Source organism: Sus scrofa, chromosome 6 (assembly GCF_000003025.6).
Source record: "Sus scrofa isolate TJ Tabasco breed Duroc chromosome 6, Sscrofa11.1, whole genome shotgun sequence".
Lineage (NCBI taxonomy): Eukaryota > Metazoa > Chordata > Mammalia > Artiodactyla > Suidae > Sus > Sus scrofa.
Window position 1 is genome coordinate 114950358 of NC_010448.4, and position 14044 is coordinate 114964401.

Consider the following 14044-nt stretch of genomic DNA (forward strand, 5'->3'; position numbering starts at 1 on the left):
ACGCAGCTATACCCTTATCCTACTATAACACAGGAATTAAAATTTTAACCGTAAAGAGTGCATAGATATGGTAAAATGGGATTTAACATGTTTCCTCTTCTGCTGTGCCCTCTCATAACACAGATGTTAGAGATTCAAATAACAACAAACCCCAAACTCTTCCTTTTCCAGGGTCTCTTGAAACGAGAGGCTGAATTTAAATATGGACAATCAAGTGTGTCTGCATGAGATTTCGGAGCCATAAGGGAGGGAGATGTCTCATTTTTGCCCCTTTTGCTGTTTTTGCTGGCATCATGTGATGCATTTTGGAGGTTTGTTTTCTTTTTTCCCTGCAGCAGCAGAAGTACTAACACGTTTTGTGTTTTTTTTTTTTTTTTTTTTTTTTCAGTTTTTTTTCGAACTATAGATGTGGAGAAATAGGGTTGGATCAGTCTTTTTGCTGACACTGATGGGAGCAGTTAAGATTGTTTTGGAGCTGCATTTGGAGGAGCAGCTTCCTTCCTGAGGTGGTTGCACGCCCGTGGCAGCTCCTTGACCATGGCAGCGGCACCTTGGCTCTAAATTACTGGTTTCCGCATCTTGGAAAAAGCAGTATGTCCCTTGGTTGCAGATTCTGTGGTGTAGCCTAGGGATTCATTCCTGAAGATTCAACCTAAAGTTTGTTTCTTCAGCAGTCTCAACAATTCCGTAAACTGTGTAATACACGTAACAAATCCCTATCTGATAATCCCTTAAAGAGAAGTAAGGTGTCCACAACTAAAAGCTTACCAAACAGACTCTACTGCCCCAACAACTGAAGGGATGGAGCTGCCATTAACTGAGATGGGAGGATATTTTTAGAAGAAAATCCAAACATTCAACTCATATATGTTAAGTGTGAAATGTCGACTGAACTTTCAAGTGAGAATTTATTTAGGCAGTTTGGGCTGGAGATATGAAGTCTTAAGTTTCCAGTGTATAAACAGTACTTAAAGCTATGAGGCTGGATGAGCTCACTGAGAAAGTGAATAGAAATAAACAAGAGACAAGGTTCATGGGCTGAGCCCCTCCAAAGTTTAGAGACTAAGGGGTCAGGGTTGGGGGGACACAGGAATAAGGAAGAAGCAGTAAAACATATTAAGAAGAAGTGGCTAGTGAGGTAAGTGGACTAGGTGACTGTTGTCCCAAGGAGTCATGGGAAGAAATAACCTCAAGAAGAAGGGCAAGGTCAGCTACGTCAAATGTACGAATGTCAAGGAAATGAGGACTGAGCAGCGGTGACTGGCTTAGCGATGCAAAGGTCAAAATTACCTATGACCTGAATGACTGGTGATCAGAAAGCATTTCTTAATATACTTCCTCAGTTCTTAAAGTACAATAATCTAAATGAAGAAACAAAGGTCCAGCATTGGATAGGATTTCCTACAAGTGCGGAAGACACTGGAAGGATAGCTAAAAACACAAACAAGTGGGACACGGGGTGGGGGTACTATTTATATTAAACATCAACCACAGTAATAGAAATTTAAGGGGGAAAGGCAAGCGCGATGCCATAGCCCTGCCTCGTCGTTCTTTTCATTGTGTATATTCCATTTAGATCTTTATGGAGTGTAAACCTGACCCTGCTAAAAAAACTTTTTTGGAAAAAGTTAAACTACCAAGCAGAACACACATGTCCCATTCTGGCTTAACCCTACCTCTTCTGCACCAAGCCCCTAATCCACCTCCATCATATTTAGCAAGAATAGTTAGCCACCTGAGTTCCTGTTAAAAGGCCAGGCTTGTTTTCACCTCTACACCTCTCTCTTCTTCCACAGTGATTTGCCCCCTCAACACTCTCTCATCCTTCAGGATTCAGCTCAGATGTCTCCCCTTCTAAGTTTTTTTCTGTTTTTTGTTTGTTTGTTTTAACCACATTTCATCTCAGGATGTGGTGCTTATCCCATGAAATCTCAGATCACCCCAACTCATCTCCATCACAGCATTCATCACTCAGTATTGCAATCATTTGCCTACTTCTATCTTCCTCATTAGGTTAATAAACTACATGAGTGCAAAGACCACCACTAAATTCATTTCTAGCTTCAGGACTTCGAGCAGTGCTTGCCACAGGACCTAGTAGGTGCTCAATAACCAACTGCTAAATAAAGAAATGAGCTGATAGAGATAACGTAATAGCCAGAGTCTTTCTCATAATGTTAGTATTACTTTTTTAGTGATTGTCCAGGTTTTCTCATTATTAGTTTTTTAGCGTTTTTCTCACTTTATCCACTTTTACTACACGTCATGAATAACTTCACTCAAATCTGCTTATTTCTAAATTTTTAAAGAGTTATTAAACCTGAGCAAAACAGACTCCTGGAACTAAAGCCCTCCCAACCAGAAAGAATGTAAAAACCTACCTGTTGGAGCAACAACGGGAAAGGGCCTAAGGAATTCTCTTGCATTGAGCACGGAATAGGGGCCCATCGCCTCTTGGAACGCCTGAGAATAGTTTCTTTGGTGTTTCTTTTCCTGAGGACCTGAATTCAAAGAAAAAAATGAAAAATAAACAAAAGCATCACAGTGTACTTCACTGTAAAATAGTAAACCATAAACTTAACACCTCCCTGTAGGCTCAGTGTCAGGAATTTCCAGGCTGAACCTAAAAACCAGATAGTAAGGTCTTTTTTTGCATTTGAAGGGTAAGAAAGAATGTGTTCAAATTTCAAAGGTTTCATGAACAAAAGAATTTCATTTTCTATACCTTTCCAACACATACTTTCAGGTTAGGAAAGTACTCTTAGTTCTTTCTGTTCTGCCCCCAGAAGAGAAAGAGAACATGCCCTCTTTATAACCATCTATAGACAGCACTTTCTTGTTCTTTCTGCTAAAACCACCTATTCTCAGGTGACCAGGGTGGGATAATACATGTTCTTCGTTACTTTAACACTCTATCTGCACGGTCCAATATGGTAGCCACAAGCCGTACATGACTAATTAGAATTAAACAAACTATAAATTCCACCCTTCAGTTACATCAGCCACCTACCAAGGGCTATTAATATTGGACAGCCATATTACACAGTGCAGATTATAGAATATTTCCATCACTGCAGAAAGTTCTGTTGGAGTTTTTAGTGATTTCTACATCATTTCATGGTGTAACAAGGAAGACATTGTATCTCCTGAGAATTAATAAGTAGAACATTTTAGGATGCATTTACTAAAGTGTTAACAATCATTTAAATTAACTTTATCAGTAATATGCTTCACATTGGTTAGTTTTGATCCAATCTAAACCTTTAATGATTTTAGTTAAGTACCCTCATAACGGCCTTCCTCATGGTGCAGAATCTAGAACTGCAGTGAATAATCACTGAGCAACGGCTAAGACCAATCATATGTTCCAGGATCGGAATACCATTCATATTCCAGGATTTCCATCCTGTTTTTTTGTTTTGTTTCGTTTTGCTCTGTTTTTCTTGAAGACTCTCCTAAAACCTTTTATTGCTTAACAAAAATGTGCTCTTTTTTATCACCACATCCTGTTTTAATATCAGAATCACGGTGGCACTTGAAATCAATGTGTTATTCACTGGGAACTACTGCATTTAAAAATTTTTTTTTTTTTTTTTTTTTTTGCTTTTTTTAGGACCTCACCCATGGCATATGAAAGTTCCCAGGCTACAGGGTGAATTGCAGCTACAGCTGCTGGCCTACGCCACAGCCACAGCAAAGCGGGATAGGAGCCATCTTGGACCTACACCACAGCTCTCGGCAACACGAGATCCTCAACCCAGGGATCGAGGCCAGGGATCAAACCCATATCCTCATGGATACTACTCCGATTCATTTCTGCTGAGCCACTACAGGAACTCCTACTTCACTTAATATTAATTTAACATGCGCCTATTATCAAGGATAACTGAGCCCATAAGCACAAAAGGGACGGATTCATGCCCTTAAGCAACTCCAGGAAAATTGCTTGCCCTAATTAAAAATTCCCAATGCTTCAACAGAGGGGTAACCAAAATGACACTGGCAATAAAGCGATTTGACTTTGGAGGTGGAAGAAGCCTTCAGAGAGGAGATGCCACTTAGATTCAACAAAGCCGGTGTTCAACCAGTGTGGACAAAGTAGGAGTAGGGCAGGGAGAGGGGGGAAGGAAGGAAAGCAGACAGAAGGGACTGGAAAAGACAAGGGGAAAACTCTATCCTTTTGTTATCTTTGCAAGTTTTTAAAAAGTATTAAGGTATAGTGGATTTACAATGTTGTGCCAAATTCTGCTGATACTTTGCAATTTTTCTTTTTCTTTTTTTTTTTTGCAATTTTTCATGAAAGTTTTTAAATGAAAAGAAAAACACACTGAAAAATATCAATGGACTTTGAATACCTTCTTCTGATGTTTCAGGAGCACCGGAAGCTCTTTCTGCGTCTGTGCCTTTGTGTTAGAAAGCCATATAGTGAATGATCTTTTCTCATCAGACAACACAACAGTGCGGGCTGTGTATACTGTCCCATCCTCTAGAACTCTGAAATCAGGGTCACTGGACTGGATGAGGTCTGCAGACCTGAGGCACTCTTTCAAATCAACTGCAAGTAAGAATTTCCAAGTTGTAAAGTAGAGATACATGCCAAAAAAAAAAAAAAAAAAAGTTAGAATAATTTATACAATCATCTTCAAAAGCCTGGAATGGAATAAACCAGTCACTTTTCATTTAGCAAATATCTTAACCAGTCTCTTTACGTGTTTTTTTTTTTTTTTTGGTTTATTTGTTTGTTTGTTTGTTTGTTTTTGGTCTTTTAAGGGTGACACCCATGGCATACGGAAGTTCCCAGACTAGGGGTCGAATCGGAGCTGGAGCTGCCAGCCTACACCACAGCCACAGCAACACAGGATCTGAGCCTTGTCCTTGACCTACACTGCAGCTCACAGCAACAACACCTGATCCTTAAACCACTGAGCAAGACCAGGGATCGAACCTCATGGATACTAGTCAAGTTTGTCACCACTGAGCACAATGGTAACTCCTATGTATATATTTTTTTAATGATAATTATTTTTCTTTAAAAAATGATAATTCTTGATTCTATATTTATGTTAAATAAGATGTCTTAAACCTTTTTACAATTCTAAAAGGCTTATGAAAATGATCTTTCTGTTAAGGAGGTGTGCCTGTGGCAATTATGACAAACATGAGCTACAGACCCACACACCTGAAAAAACAAACAGAAAGGTTTTCCTTAACAATATAGTCTGGATTTTTTAAGATACACCTGACTTCAGCCAGAAGTTAAACATATAAGCTCAAAGAATGACAGAGTGCATGAGTCAGGCAAATAGTTAAGTAAGAAAAATCTTTGAGGAGTTCCCGTCATGGCACAGTGGAAACGAATCAGAATAGGAACCATGAGGTTGCAGGTTCAATCCCTGGCCTTGCTCAGTGGGTTAAGGATCTGGCGTTGCCGTGAGCTGTGGTGTAGGCTGGCAGCTGTAGCTCCAATCAGACCTCTAGCCTGGGAACCTCCATATGCTGCGAGTGTGGCCCTAAAAAGATTTAAAAAAAAAGAAAAAAGAAAAATCTTTGAATTTTTCCCACTGGCACTTTTCTGTTAAATCCTCCCCCCTCCCACCCCCCAACCCTCAGGGGCCCACAGTTGTCCTTATGTTCCTGTTCCTCGCCTTCCCAGGCTCCCCAATGAAATACTATGTGGGGTTTTCTTGCCACAGGAATTTTCCCAAGGAAAAAGAAATAAAATATAAGTATCATACAAGTGTTTTGATACTTCAAAAGCATCGAGACCATCCCATTCTTCCACTATCTATTTTAATAGAAACCAAGCCGATACATTACTACTCACTTAAGCAAAACCTAATACTCACTTAAGTAAAAACATCTCAGAGGACTCATATGTTATTCATGAACAGTGTTTTCACTTTAACCCAAATCTGCCCCAGATCGAAACATTAAGTCAAAAAGAAGTGAACATCTTTAGAAGCAATGACATATTTCTCCCATCTTCACAGAGTGATAATCTCTGACTTATTGCCCTAGACGATCACCCCCAACTTCTTTTTACGTTTTTTCCTTCCTGCCTTCCCAGAAATGGGACACTCTGTTGAAAAAGTAAATTTGGTATCTCTGGGACAAACTATATCTGGGGAAAAAAAAAAAAATCACAGTGCTTTCCTCCAGTAATCCTTGGACCACAGAGAAAGTCCACCTGCCCAGCTGATGGGAAAATCTGAGGTTCCCAGCTTCTCAGTGTGCAAAGGGCTGATTAAGCTCAGTTTTGAGTGGAATAGCTCACCTCGTTATATTTCCCAATGCAGCCACAGCATTGATAAAATTCTGCTCTGATTCTCTCAGCTCCTTTCCCTATATCTCTCTCAGACCTAGAATCCTGGAGTAATGAAAGGGCTACATTCTACATGTAATTCTTTATATAATTTTTACTGTTAAAACATAAGTGATCACAAAAGCATGGATTAAAACTTCTGCATTAGAATTGATGACAGAATTCTACAGAGTTATAATGAACAGAATATAGATTTTAACTTATCTTGAATTGTATCTCATTATAGATAGGTTCAGGCTAGTTCCAAAAGACAAAGATTGGATAACATGGTCTTCCAGCATAAGTGAATTAAATTTCTTTTTTAAAAATACTGTTTCCAAATTTCTCACCTCTGCCAACCAACTTGTCTGCCTCTAGTTTGGAAGGTATATTAAATATCACCTTTCTGCAGGCTTCACAAGCAAAACTGAAGACCTAGGGAAAAAATGGTCACATGAATACAGTGTAGAATATGAAGAGAGTTTTAGGTATGCAAGATAAATAATCCCTAGAAATCTACTGTATAGCACAATGCTTACAGTTAGCAACACTGTATTATATACTTAAAATTTTTGCTAAGAGGGTAAATCTTATGGTAAATATTCTTGCCGAAAGAAATAATAATAACATGTAGAGAGGATGAGAGAAACTTGGAGGTGATGATATGTTTATAGCATAGATTGTGATGATGATCTCATGGGTATATATTTATCTCCTTATCTCCAAACTCCTCAGGTGGTGTACATTGAATACTCGCAGCTTTTTGTATGTCCACCTTACCTCAGCAAAGTGTTTTTTGTTTTTTTTTTTTTAAAGGGTAAAGAACAAAGCCACAAGGTCATCTCAATAGATGCAAGCAACTGACAAAATCCAACACTCATTTACAATTAAAAACTTTCAACAGGAGTTCCCGTTGTGGCTCAGTGGTTAACGAATCTGACCAGGAACCATGAGGTTGCGGGTTCGATCCCTGGCCTCACTCAATGGGTTAAGGATCCGGCGTTGCTGTGAGGTTTGGTGTAGGTTGCAGACTCGGCTCGGATCCCGTTCTGCTGTGGCTCTGGTGTAGGCGGGCACCTATAGATCCGATTCGACCCCTAGACTGGGAACCTCCATGTGCCTCAGGAGCAGCCCTAGAAATGACAAAAAGACAATAAATAAATTAATTAATTAAAATAAATAAATAAATTAAAACTTTCAACAAATTAGGAATAGAAGAGAACTTGCTCAACATGACGAAGGGCAGCATACTTAATGGAGAAAAACTGAATGCCTTCCTCCGACATAAGGAAAAAGCCAATGATTGTCCATGTCCACTCTCACCACTTCCATTCAACATTGCACTGCAGTTTCTAGCCAGGGCAATCACTCTCTCTCTCTCACACACACACACAATAAAATGAAACGCATTCAGTTTGGGAAATAAGAAATAAAATAGTCTCTATGTGCAAATGGTATGATCTTGTACATAGTAAATCCTAAGAAATCCACTAAAAAAAAAAACCTTAAAAAATATTAAATGAGTTCAGCAAGGTTGAAGGATACAAGATCAATGTACAAAAACCAATTGCATTCCTATACACCAGCAATGGAAAATCTGAAAACAAAATTAAGCAAACTGTTCCATTCATAATGGATATTCCATCTTCATGGATCAAAAGCAGTATTCCCCAAATTCGTCTAACAGATTCAAGGCACTGCCTATCAAAATCTCAAATAGCTTTTTCACAAAAATTGAAAATCAATCTCAAGGAAATGCAAGGGACTCAAGAGCCCAAACAAACTTGAAAAAGAACAAAGTTGAAAGATTTCCCAATTTCAAAACTTACTACAAAAATACAATAATCAAGACAGAGTGGTACTGACTTAGAGATAAATATATAATCTCCAAGTTCCCATAATAGAGTTTACCATTCAGGAACGCAGCTCCCAGAGGCTAGTTTTGTGCTGTTTCTGAGATGGTCCTCTTGTGCTGATCGCCCTAGCTCGCTAAGGGTTGATTGTTGAGGCATGTGAAAATAAGGCGTTTTCATGCCTAATCAGACTTCTCCACTAAGGAGAACATGTTTGGAGTTCTTGAATATAACAGAACTAAAATTCCATAAATAGGTCTTTACATATTTTTTTCCACATGCCCATAGTATGCTGAAGTCCCTGGGCCAGGGATAGAACCCACGCCACAGCAGTGTCCTGAGCCACAGCAGTGACAACACTGGATCCTTTGTCTACTAGGCCACCAGGGAACACCTACATTTAAAAAAATACATTATTGGTTTTGCTGCCTTTTATTTATTTATTATGAATTTATTTATTTTTTACTTTTCAGGGCCACACCTGCTACATATAGAAGTTCCCAGGCTAGGGGTCGAGCTGGAGCTGCAGCTGTCAGCCTACACCACATCCACAGCAACATGGGATCCGAACCACATCTGCAGCCCACACCATAGCTCGTGGAAGGACCGGATCCTCAACCCACTGAGCAGCACCAGGGATCGAACCTGCATCCTCATGGATCCTAGTCAGTTCTTAACCTACCGAGCCAAAATGGGAATTCCCTGCTTAATTTTATATCATGTATATGTATTCCTAAAGAAGATTGGTTAATTTTGCCAATTGTGGGCTTTAAATATATTTAGTCATGCTAATTGTGTGCAACTTTATTTCTTTGCTCAAATTATGTTTATGAAATTTATTCATGCAGAATATATAGCAGCAGTTCATTCATCTTTGTCATCAGTGGAAAGAATGGACCATTAATTCATTAATATAAGGGATGGATGTTGGAAGGGAAGATATTCACATATAGATTTCAGTTATGCCATGTTTCCTGAATTATAAAGAAATCTGATACTATGTTTATGGGGTTAGATATATACTGAAAAAAAGTAAAAATTATAAAGCCACCATTATATTAGCAATCATGAACTACATGACTTTTAAGAGTATTTTTAAAATAACTTTTGTATAAATGAGTGCCAAATAAAAAAGACAACATACAAAAATTTTGTTTAAAGATTAATGAATTATGGATTGTCTATTTGAGTTATAAAAGGATCCCTTTCAGTGAAGAGCTCTCCAAAACAACTTGAAATATCTGATTTATAAAACCCAGAGCTGCTGGTAATTTTAAATTAAAATGTAACAAATTAGGCTTTAAAAAAATAACACAAATGATATTACCATAGTCTGGGAAAAATTAATTTCTTTGTTTCATTTGACAGTGTTTCCAAATTTTATTCATTGTATGATTGAAGGCTTATCATACAAATCATTAAATCCTGATAGATCTAACTAATGTCAAAATAAGGCGTACCCGTGAGTGTTTCACTTTTTGCTACTGTTCAATTTGAGTGAATACACAAAGTAGGCTTTCTAAAATATCTTTTAAACAGAGGAAAAAGAAGCCAAAGAACAGAAACTTATGAAGTATCTGAAAAATAAAGGGTATCTTCTTGGCAGAGCATCAATGGTTACAGAATTTTCAGTTCACTTCCTTCTATGGACACTTACAGTCTTCACGATGGAAATCTTATCTTTCAAATTCTTACCTTTTTGAATTATTAGATTTACCTTTCTGTATTCTCAGTACTTTGATGATTCTACTAAATTTCTTTCTAACCAAACTCTGTAAGATGCTATTCTAGTTAAATGGAAAGTGTGATTAGTGGCAGGTCACCAGAGATACCATAAAAGGAATGGCAACTTCCACAGAGATTACCACAGGATCAAAAAATGTGCATGGCTTACATATATTTAGTGACTCAGACGGTGCTGCAGGATTTAGCTGTGTCTCAATGTGAGCGCAAATAGTCTCCTTTTAATACCGTCTTGATAATGTGCTGATATAAATATATACAACTTTGACTTCCTTAAGGTTTTGAAATAAACGTATTCACATTTACTTTCTTTATTTGTCCTAAGCTTTTTTCCCCCACTAACGCCAAAGATAATAGAAATGATTGTTTTTCACTTTTATTTTAAAAAGGTGAATATGCCAAATGTTATCAAGAACATATATGTTATCAAGAACAATAACAAAAAAAAAAGTCTGGAAAAGGAGTCACATTATTCTCATTATTTAATTACTATAAAATCTGAAGCATTTGTCAATGGTTGCAGGCAGAATGTCACATACTCCAAGGGGAAAAGCATGTTATATTATAAAGGAAAATGCTATTTAAATTCCTTTTGAACAGCCCCTTTTAGCAAAATGATAGATTAACCATGTGCAAGTACCTACCATTTATGATACATAATAGATAATACAATATAGTTCCCAAAGTGGATTCAATATCACAAACAATATTAAAAACACGCATAAAAGGATCTCACTATTTGTAACAAGATAGAAGACATCTGAGCAACTAAGTTAATGCGAATAAGCTTTCACCATTCCTAACAATTTTTGTTATATTAAGAGGAAAATCATTTTAAGTGACAGTGCTTTCAACAATAATGGGATGATGTGATATGTTTCTCTTCTAGTTTCCCCTCTCCTTTTTTTTTTTGTTTTTTGTTTGTTTTTTTTTTGTTTTGTTTTATTCCACCTTTTCTTTGTATATGTGTGTGGGAGGATGATTAGGAATTGTAGTTAACTGCAGTAGTTTAGAGTGTGCTGAGGATAGAAGGGTGGGAAAAGGGAGGAGAAAAGTGTGAAAGAGAAGATCCCACAACCTACCTATGGGGAGGCTCAGTGGGAAAGCTAACATGTTAAAAGTCTCAGTTTTGTGTTAAAGACTTGCTTTGAAAAGCTCTCACTTCAAACAAGGAATTGTCTTTGAAAGATCCATTAAGGAAAACTGGAAACTGCACTAAATGTTATGCCCTTAATATTATACTGAAAAGTGGAGAGCTGTGGAGTCAAAAGGAAATACAGACATAGGATGGTTAACAGAGGTCGTAATTTACCTGTCTGGAAAGAAATGGAAGGTGTTTGAAAACTGGGGATTGCGGATGAAAGAAATTATTCTACAGACACTCTCTAGTATTCAAGTCACGAGACAGACCATTTAATCTAAATTTTAGGAAATGCTTTTTTTAAATAATCCGAAACGGGTTAAGTCATACACTAGAGCTGACGCTCTATTTAGACATACACGCACGTTCTTGCCTTGCCACACCTCAACCCCCGAACCATCCCCCTGCCATCCCCATAGTTCCTCGAGTCCCACGCCCTCCCCTCCAGCGGATACGCGAGCAACCTTGGGAACACAGCGCCTCCGCTGTTTCTTCTTCTTCCTGAATTCCTTTCGCAGGGAAAACACGAAACTCTAAAAATCACGCTTTTAAACATATTAGCTGGAGACGCTTTCAAATAGATCACAAAAGAGCACATTTTGAGAGCAGTTCCCAATTGTAAAGCCATTTGTCAGCTCTGGCATTTTGTTGGAACAGCTGCCTGACAGGTCGACGCGCTCATTTGTACAATTCCTTGTCCAGAAATTCATCTTAGATCATAACTACCAATCCATTATTCATAAATTGCTGTTTCAAAGAGAGGACAAAGCTTGCACCCACTCGCCCTGCTTGGGAGCGGAGGAACAGCAAAAATCCATGTGGCTAGAATCGACCTACTCACGAGCCCGGCTGGTTTTCTTGCCACAGGACCCTATGCTCATTCTTGGAGACCAGTAAGTCGCGGGTCCGCGGCTTTTTTCCACAGAACCTCTTGAGTGCAGCCTTGGGCTCGCCTGAAGTTCTGCTCATAATCACACCGTCAGAGTTCCTGATTTTTTGCTTTATGTCTCCCAAGTTCTCCAAGAATTGTCCCTAACTTCCTTTCCGGGTGGATTGGAGGTTTCCCAAACACAAAAGATGGGCAGGCTGGGCTCTGGGCTTGCTCAGTCCTTCCCCAAGCCGGACAAAATAAGACCCACCCCACGCCTACCCCAACCTCCTCCCAGCCAGACTCCATCCCCTTTGCCCACCCTACTTCCACATCACAACACCGACCTCCAACTCCCATCCCTAATCCGTCGTCCACCCTCTCGAGCCCCAGGCACACTCCGCCCCCGGCCGGGTGGCTCGGGGAGGTGGACCGCTCGGATGACCTGCTGAATAGCCTTTGGCCGAGGCAAAACTTGGAAGCGGTTTTTCAGAGATAACTCCACGCCAGGGCTCAGCGGCGCCACTCCAATCCCCCCAGTCACCAACGTCGCCTTCCCTGGTGACCTTGGGGGTAAGGGGCAGCTCCTAGAACATATCACGTCTGAATTTTGCTCACTCAGGGATCCTCAAATACCTAACTAAATACTCTTCCTCCTTCTCCACCCCAACCCATCCCAACCAATATCACCAGCCCCGGGAGCTGGAAAGGAGCGCGAACCCCAACCTCGGCCCACTCGCGACCGCGCACAGTTGAGCGCACTGAAGCAGGAGTGAGACCCGTAATTCAAACAAGTTCCAAACAAAAACCTCACTCCGAAGCGCTCCCGCCAAAACCAACTTCCAATCCTCATGTCACTGGGCCCGAATTTGGCTCGTCTGTGCTCTGCAAGTTTGAGTTAAGCTGCAGATGTCACCTTTCGGTACACTTTGCCCCTACCGCTTCCCTCGCAGGACCAAAGCGATCCACCCGCTTCCCTATCCGGGCTCCTGGTGGGAGGCTGCGCCCCACCCGCCCCTGCTCCACTTACCAAGAGGGTCAGCAGCAGCTGACCTCTGGCTCCGCGCAGGGAGCTCCGGGACCCGGCGGCTGCCATCGGGGCGCGGGGCCGGGAGGAGGACGCCTGGCTGGATGCGAGAGGCCAGAACTCGCAGTGATGCAGCGGCGCCGGAGGTGCGCTTCTCTTGGCTGATAATCTTTAAGTCGTCAGGGCCTCTTTCAGGCTTACTTGCCCGGGAGCGTGTTCACTCCCGAGACAGGATTGGACTCAGAGACGCTGAGCCGCCCCTCCTTGTTATTTCTCAAGTTGTATCACTGCGGGAGCCGCTGGGGAGCTGCCCGAGCCTGCCCCTTGGCTTCTCAGCAGCCTCAGCGGGTGCTCGTTCTCGGGAAAGCGGTCCCGGCCAGCCTCTTCTCCGCCGGCTCTCCCACGCCCCCTGGCTGCCCCGCCTTCCGCCCCTCGTCCTGGGGCATCCTCCTTGCTGAAGCTGCTTGGCGCATTCCCACAGCAGAGCCCAAAACCGCCTGCGGGGATCCCTGCCCCAACACGGGCGCTCCTGGGTGCCAGGAACACCCTTGTCATTGGACCAACGGATCCTCCCTTCAACTCCTGATCAAATGCTGGGCAAAGTCTCCTGGCTGATGCAAATGTATTTTTTCTTTCCAAATTTGATCACACGATAAAATAAAGGACAGAGGGGGGAATTAGACTAAGTGGCATGAATAAGCTGACATTGGCTATACCAGAAATCAAAAGCGAATAAGGGAAATTCTGATAGCTCACCATTTTCACGCACCCAATATATGAGGGATGACAGTTTTCTTTTTTCTGCCAGTTTTGTGTCCTTATTTGAACCTTCTAAGAAAGAATTTGTTCTTCTTATATGTAAATTATTGATTTGAGTAGTTACCTGGTAATTGAACTAAGATGCAGTTTTTCAGTTGGTGGGAGAAGAAAAATCCACCACACAAAAACTTCTACCCGAAAATGAAACTTCTAGACTCAAAATCAACAAATGCTAATCAGGGCCCAGAGCTGCACAGGCACTGGGTCTGAAGGAGAGGAAATGAACAAAACCCAGTTCCTGCCCAAAGCAATTCAAAGTCAGTGCCACAATGAGAACTCCCAAAAGTTTAGC

At 40.7% G+C, this 14044-nt stretch overlaps 1 protein-coding gene across 2 annotated transcripts in view; it reads right to left on the reverse strand.

Annotated features, from left to right (window-relative positions):
- Positions 1 to 13331, reverse strand: part of DSC3 (desmocollin 3) — a 46930-nt gene extending 33599 nt beyond the window's left edge. Inside the window, exons 1-4 of one of the 2 annotated variants that reach the window (XM_021096206.1) lie at positions 12937 to 13331; positions 6652 to 6736; positions 4356 to 4555; positions 2382 to 2501 (exon numbers count right to left, since the gene is read on the reverse strand). In XM_021096206.1, the coding sequence (XP_020951865.1) occupies positions 2382 to 2501; positions 4356 to 4555; positions 6652 to 6736; positions 12937 to 13002 (471 nt within the window). In that variant the 5' untranslated portion in view covers positions 13003 to 13331. The remainder of the gene's footprint in view (positions 1 to 2381; positions 2502 to 4355; positions 4556 to 6651; positions 6737 to 12936) is intronic. The other variant, XM_021096207.1, reaches the window with a different exon arrangement.